Source organism: Rhinopithecus roxellana, chromosome 10, assembly GCF_007565055.1.
Source record: "Rhinopithecus roxellana isolate Shanxi Qingling chromosome 10, ASM756505v1, whole genome shotgun sequence".
Classification (NCBI taxonomy): Eukaryota; Metazoa; Chordata; class Mammalia; order Primates; family Cercopithecidae; genus Rhinopithecus; species Rhinopithecus roxellana.
This window is the reverse complement of record NC_044558.1, coordinates 30356882-30364441: the sequence shown is the minus strand read 5'-3', so window position 1 is coordinate 30364441 and position 7560 is coordinate 30356882. Positions and strand designations below refer to the sequence as shown.

The window sequence follows — 7560 nt, the reverse complement described above, 5'->3', positions numbered from 1 at the left end:
CATTCTTCCTTAAATACTAAATAAAAATAAGCATATCGAACCACTATTTTAGGTTTGTTTTTAGGGTCTGTTCAGTCTATATATGGTCAATTATCTTTGGCTTTCCCACATTGGTGAAATGTTGCTTTTTCAGATTCAATTGTAGACTATAAAATGAAAAAGACCTTCAGAAATCATATCAGTAATCAGAAGAAAATGGCATCAATTATATGCAAATATTTTGCTATAAAACAGTATCTGCCTTTTAGAGTTTATTGCTAGCCCAAACAATTCAGCTCTGTCACAGGGAACAAGATGGAGGCAGCTTTGTCATTTCCAATCCTGCACCCACAGTCACCCCTATTCAGCTTATAGAAGGGTTCTTTATGTCAGGAAATGAATCCCTACTATGACAAGATAGTGAAAGTAGCCTTTTTATTGGGGCGAAGAGGTCACAGTCAGTATTTGAAGGCTCTTGTAATTTAATCCTGATCAACTGACTCTAAAGTCAAGCTTTTAATAACACCATCTCCCACTAGATTACAGGCTACAGGAAGTCAGAGACTAAATTGAACTCCTAAATCAAGGCGTGGCACAAGGCAATGTAACTCTTCTATCTCAATTCCTGGCATGTTTGTTAATCAATCAATAAGTGGCATCTCTGATCCACTGGTTAGAAATCAACATGAAAAGTGCTAGGCACATATTTTTCAAGCTAAGTGATAGACAACCGAAATCAGTTTGGACATTAAGAGCAAAGTTTTTGTTGTTGGGTGGCTGGGCGGGAGTGGGACATGTTTACAAGATGTGGTATGTAAAAAATTCGGAGAAAATCTGAACACTCTACTTGTTTCTGAGCTACATTTACTGAATTGGTAATGTATTAAGAGTGACTTGAAAAAGAAAAGAAAACTTAGGGATAGAAACTTACCTACATGTTTTTTATTTTGAAGCACTTTTAAGAGGTTTGCTATTTTTTTTTTCCCCCAGGCAATATACTCAGATCCTAAATGAACATCTACTGATGGAACTCTGGCCTTTAGTCAGTTATCTTTATATGCCGTTATAGGTCAACGTTCCGAAAAACTTCAACAGAAATTAACTGCAAATGTAATTACATCCCAAACATTTCTGACACTGAAGCATTTTCTCTCGAAAGGGGATGGGATTATTGGATTGGCAATTTCTCTTAATCTGAGAAAACTCATCTCCCACTCCCTCCCCCATATCCCCTTTCCATCTCTCTTCCCCTGACACACACGCACACGCATGTACACACGTATATTCTGACCATTTTATTAGAGTGGAAAGTTGAAAGAAAGCAGTCCGCCAGCTACACCCACCCAGTGCTCCTGGGGGTGGAATAGCAAAGTTCTAGGGCAGAGCCTTCCCTCCCAGAGCCCGGCGATGCAGTCGCTCTCGGATACCTGCTCAGCTCCGCACCGCAACTGAAAGATCTGCCGCCGCGGAACAGTTGCGTCTCCATCTGGCTACCAACCCACCCAAGCTTTCTTCTCCACCACCACCACCCTCCTTCTTCCCCCTCCTCCCCCTCCTTTCCGTCTTCCCTCTCCACCCCCGCCCCCAATCTCCTCCTTTTTTTCTCACTACGAGCGGTTGCTGATGCTGAAGCCGAGCGTCACTTCGGCTCCCACGGCAGACATGGCGACATTGACAGTGGTCCAGCCGCTCACCCTGGACAGAGGTAAGGGAGAGGCTCGCTAGCCAGGCCACCGCGTCCCCTCTCCCCTCCGCCCTCCCCCGCCTGCCAATTCCCACCGGGAAACGGGACGCGCTCGGGCCGGGGAAGAAGGGGAGCGAGGACGAGCCAGGAAGACGTTCGCGCCTAGAGCAGGACACTTTCTTCCCTTTTCTCTCCCCGCTACATCCCCGCTGCCCCTTCCCACTGTACTCGCCCCGCCGAGGGGCCGCCTCCTTCTGGCTCTAGGGTCCCCGCTGCCACTCCCAGTCCCTCGCCGGGTCGTCTCCCGGCCTCTGGCTTTGTTGGAGCGGCTGCTTGGGGACGGCTAGGCGCCAGGGGCTCGGGGTTGGAGAGGGGCAGAGAGCAAGCTCGCCCGGCCAGAGCCCAGAGGAGACCGGCGAGGGAGCCGCCTCTCAGCCTTCTCGGCGCGGGGGCCCGGGAGGAAGGAAGTTTGTCCAGGCGCCGGAGGGCGAGGGTCGGTCCAACTGCTGGAGTCCGGGCGGCCGCTCGGAGGGCGGGCTGGGCGCACCCCGGGGCGGCCGGGCGCACAGTGGCGGGGCTGCAGCAGGCAGGGAGCTGCCCTCTGCCGAAAGGGCAAGGCAGAGCTTGGGGAGCCGAGCCCCAGCAGCCGAGCTCGGCTCTCCCCGGCTTCGCGTTCGAAAGCGGCGAGGGTCGCGTCTGCTCCCGCCGCCGCCAGCTCCCAGTCGGTAGCAACTCTCGGCTTCTCCCGCGCCAGCCTCTCTCGTCCTCTCCCAGCTCAGTGCCACCGCGGCGCCCGGGCTGCGGAAGGCGAGGGGACAAAGCGCAGGTCGGGTTAAAATTCAACTTCTGACCTGCGACCCAGTCAGTCCTGCTCTCTGACCGGAATGGGGAAAGTGTTCTCTTCCTCCCCAGGACGCCCCCACCAAGCTCAGGGATGGAGACCTTTGCTGCGATCGGGGCCTCGCTAGTGCACCCGTGCGGGGTTATACCTATCCCTGAGTGTGTGGGTTTCCTTCCTGGCTTCCAATGTCCAGTGATGAAGGCGCTCGAGTCCCACGGCTCTGCAGAGGAGGACACCCGCTAGTCCCTCTCGCAGCCGCCGGATTTAGGACCCTGGGCGGCCATTTGGAAATGGTGTGCTCAGAAGAAAAATGATTTAGTCCGATGTACCTCTAAAAATTTTCTTTCTAGAGGATTAAACTGAATGGTGGGGCAAGGCAAAAGAGCATCCTGCTGGGAGTACAGTGACAAAGCCAGTGAACTCAGTTTGAGGTTTTTAATTTGAAGAGACTGTGGGTGACTTTAACGCAATCTGTTGGCGCCATAACAGATGTTATGTGGTGCCCATAGCAACCTTTCTTAGGATAAGAGTTGAAAAATAAAATGTAATTGATTTTCTATTAGAAAATGTTGATTTGCAAGCTGGCAAAATTAATAACAGTAGTTAAAGACCTCAGAAATCCATTGTATAATCCATGATTTTACCCACAATATCATCATCTGCACTAAGCAGGATAAATCCATTGCCGGTAAGAACTAAACAGATGGCAAGCTATCAGAAACTATGGGCTTCCCAAGTATTTATGTTTTAATGTGATGCGCTCTTATATTGTCCCATTACAAAATCACAGTCATTAAACATCCCAAATCAAGTGACTACATTAGGAGCAAAAACTCCAAGAAGATTGCATACTTGGGGCATTTTATATACTACCACTACTACTGCTAATAAAAATATTTCAATGTTTGGTTTTTACCTTAGCCCTTAGATGCCTCAGTCAGTTGTTGAGAGGAGGTGCTAAATCGGACTAAGATTTATTCTTAAAGTTTGTTCCTGTTCACAACCAAACTCTGCTTGTCCTTCTGAGTGTGATTACGTCCATGGAGTAGCTCAGGAGGCAAACAGGGTTTGCCCTGTGGATAGGTCTGAAAAAATTCACCAGCAGCTCATGAAAATCTATAACCAAGAGATGATGGGTTATTGGCATCACCACTGAGCATAAAGTCAATATAAATATTGTTCTCTGTACCTTATTAAAATATGATTGATTACTTTCATTATTAAACTGATGAAAGAAAAGGTTCTAAAAGTTTCCCTGCAAAAAAGGTGCATTTTAAAAGAGGCAGCCCAGTATTACATATCTGGGTCCCAGTTGTAACTCTGATACTCACTCTGCATACATGAGCGTCTTTGGACATCAGATTCTCTCTGTGCCACATCAGGAGTTTGAATTAGATGATTCTAACACTGTGCAGCTTTAGCAGTCTGTAATTCAGTTAATTAGAGTTAGGACTCAGTTTTTGGTCACCTACTGGGAGATTTTCCAGATCACCTCTCTCCCAGGCTGCTTTGGTAACCTTTGATGTGCTTTAAATTAACTTGCTGCTTTGGCCCCATTAAAGCATTTATCACACTCTGTTGCGTTTGTCTCCCTATTGGATGGAACTCCTTGAGGGAAGAGACCATTTCTAAATTCATCTTTGAATTCTCAGTGTCTGCCATAGTCCCTGACTCACAGTACAATAAAAAATTAATGTTTAGTTGGTGTAAGTAAACTCAGGATAGCAGTAACTTAAGCAATGTTAAAATATAGTGATTTGCTAGTGAACTGAGGTGCGTTTCATAGATACACAGTATTTTGGCCATGGAAAGGATGATAGTGATAACATAGGCCAGAGATTCTCAACCTAGCCTTCCCCTTATACACTTGATGGATTCCCATCAGTAACAGTAGCTCACCAAAACTGTGATATTTAACCAAGAGAAATTGTGGCAGGTGGGCAAAGGAGAAGAAGGGAAGAAGGTGATTGACAAAGTCTTCCAAGGGCATCCCAGCAAATCTGAATGTATAATCTATAATTTTAGAGCTGCTATTTTTTGGTATCTTCATTTTACAAATGAAAAAGCATGAAAAAGTGAAGATAAGAGATGTTTTCAAGGTTGCTCTATTTAGTGGAAATTTTATATTAAAATTGAATTACTTTTTGTTTGCTACCCTTTGACATCATACATGGATATAGTCTTCAGGGCAAATGTTTTAAGCAAACAAATCAAAGCTAGGGATCAAAATTAAGATTTACTGCTTTCCAAATTTGAAAGATACATCTGAAAGTAAGAAACTCAGAAGTCTACACCTAGCTTCTTGGGTCTGCTCTGGGAAGTAAGCTTTTTCAAGGTCCAGGCTGGGCCCCAAAAGGATGAACAAGGTGATTTCAGACTTTCATGGCTCTGTGCCTATCCAAAACTTTTTTTGATCTGCCATTAAGACCTGAGATCAACCCTGTAAAGGGCTCTGGGTGGCTATGGTCATTGTAAGTTCTTGTTGACTTTGGTCCTAGTCCTTGATATCCTTCACTTAATGAGTACTTATCATAAGCCAGAACCTATTATGGGATTGGTACACACTGGTGTGATAAAAAGATATAATTCTACTTTTCACTGTAATTAGAACCTACTAGAAGAGGGAGATTAAAATACACACAGAGGCAAATATTAATTCATTCAATATTCATTTATCACCTACTATATGCAAGATGCTAGAGGACTACCAGAAACAAAAGTTTCTGCTTTTGTGGTCCTTACGAGTCTAATGGAAGAGATGGATGATAAGTAAGGGCTTAATTAATTAATTTAACAAATAAGTATTGTGCACCAGACTTATGCCAAACATTGCTTTATACACTGTGCCAGTGCTAATGAACAAAATAAATGAAATCTAATGGCATTTGCATGCTAATGAGAGTCACACACTGAACACATACATATACAACGACAAGTGCCAAGGAGAAGAAATAAAACTGGGTAAATGAGAGTGCTGTAAATGGGGGCTGCTGTTTTAGATGTGTTAGTAAAGGAACACTCTCTTGAGTCAGTGACATTTGAGAAGAGCCTTGTAGAAAGTGAGGAGACAAAGTTGCAGATACCTGGAGAAATGTCCTCAGCAGGGGGAACTCCCATGCATACTGGGAACATCCAGGAAGGTCAGTGTGAAAAAGTGAGAGAGGGAAGAATATAAAAAATGGGATGCGTGAAGTTGGTAGTTAGGGGTCAGTTGATGTAACTCATAACTAGAATTTCAGATTAGTTGAAAATTTGAAGTGCTCTGAAGAAAATAAACATGTGGTTGGAATAGAGAAAAATGGAGAAGGGCCTGTTTGGTTAGCATTGGTCGAGGAAGGCTCGCTGAGAAAGCAAAATTTAAACTGTGTTTTGGTATATTAGATTAATAAGATCCTTAAGATTCTGGAGAGAGTGAAGAGTATACATAAAAGCAGGTCCACAGTCACAACTTGTCTGTCATTCAGTTTATACATTTATAACCAAGAAAATGATCAAAAATTGAAATTACCAAGAAATAATAACACATTAATTATGCATCCTGAGGTAGAAATTTAATTATATACGCCAAGAAAATCTATAGATCAGCTTTTTGCTTCTTTGTATTGCAAGACTAAAACATCATATATTATAATTAGATTTTCAGAAATATACTGAGCACTGTAATTTACATGTCACTATGCATAAATCTACATGTTGAATCCAAGTGGTCATAATAGGAGATATATTCATTTTCAGTCCAATATTTTATGTTAGACAGTGGTATAGAAAGTAGTACATGCCATTTACCCTTGTAACAAAGAGAAGATACTGATAAGGAGATTAGGGTGGAATTCTTCTCTTCCAGACTTTAAAATGTTCATAGTAACTCTTCTCTACATCAGAAGTTAGTTTGCTCAGATTTTAATCTCTAAAACCAGGAATGACCTTCAGCTAAACTCAAGGGAACAAAGCGGAATGCAATCCTTGATACTTAACACATGGATATTGAAGAACATAGAAATGCTTCAGAAATTAAAGACCGCATGGATTTAGGGACTTTCTAAAGTATGATAGCTCTCATTCTCCTTCACATTTCATCTCAAGGTCAGAGAAGAAAATACAAAACTCTTCAAATTCTACTTTTGCTTACTCTGTTCCCCTAATTTTAAGCCAAATGGCTCTTGAATACTCATGGCTTATGAAAGAATAATACAAAACCAACTATTGGAGAAAAATGAATAATTAAAACATTTCTAATACTTTCCTTATGACATGATTAGTAGCTTCCAATCTGCATTTAAATGCTTACATAAGATACAAGGTTGGTACTACTATCATCTAACTTTTCTGTGAGTTAAATTCATTTTGGACAAGTTGCAAAAATGTAAATGGAAATCTTTATTTCTTGGCTTCTAAAATAAGTCATAATTTAAAATATTGATTAAACAAATCCTAGTGTGCTTTTCATTTAAAACAAATCAAACTTTTGTCCTTTAAAAGATCTGCTATAAAACCAAGAGCTTTTATTCTGTGGATTTCAACCTTATAGAAAACAAATATAAGAACAAACATTGAATGCAAATAACTATCCCATGGGGCGCCACACTTGTCATAGAATTTGTGATACATTACAATTTTTCTCTTTTCCCTTTTCGCTTTTCAAGGCAGGCAGAGGTTATTACTTCATGTATCTTCCAATTCAAGCCCTGGGCAGCCTATAGCTTTTTAAATCAGTTTTATTCACCGGTTTTTATAAAATCTGTATTTGGCAGAAAAGTGCTTTTCCTTACATTCCAGAGGGATTTGCCCCTTCTCTTACTCCTAGTTTGTCTGTTTGTTTGTTTTTAATTTGACTTGGAGAAAGACTAAGGAAGAAGGAAAATAAAAATTAGGTTAGTCTTTATGTCGTCTTCAAGATGTATGCCCTGGTGTTTCGATCAGGGGTGGAGAAGAGGAGAGCTGACTATATTTTATGTATTTTGTCCTAAATCCTTCCCACAGCAGCAGCCACATGTGTTTTACTGTATGAAAAAGTAAGCGCTTCCTTGCTCTCTCATGTTTTCTCTGGGCTTCAGCA

The 7560-nt window shown here is 42.3% G+C and overlaps 1 protein-coding gene across 2 annotated transcripts in view; it reads left to right on the top strand.

Moving 5' to 3' along the window:
* The first annotated feature begins 1277 nt into the window (after positions 1 to 1277).
* The window catches only part of LIN7A (lin-7 homolog A, crumbs cell polarity complex component), a 155660-nt gene continuing 149377 nt past the window's right edge, over positions 1278 to 7560 (top strand). Inside the window, exon 1 of one of the 2 annotated variants that reach the window (XM_010383672.2) lies at positions 1278 to 1684. In XM_010383672.2, coding sequence (XP_010381974.1) covers positions 1603 to 1684 — 82 coding nt within the window. In that variant the 5' untranslated portion in view covers positions 1278 to 1602. The remainder of the gene's footprint in view (positions 1685 to 7560) is intronic. The other variant, XM_030939925.1, reaches the window with a different exon arrangement.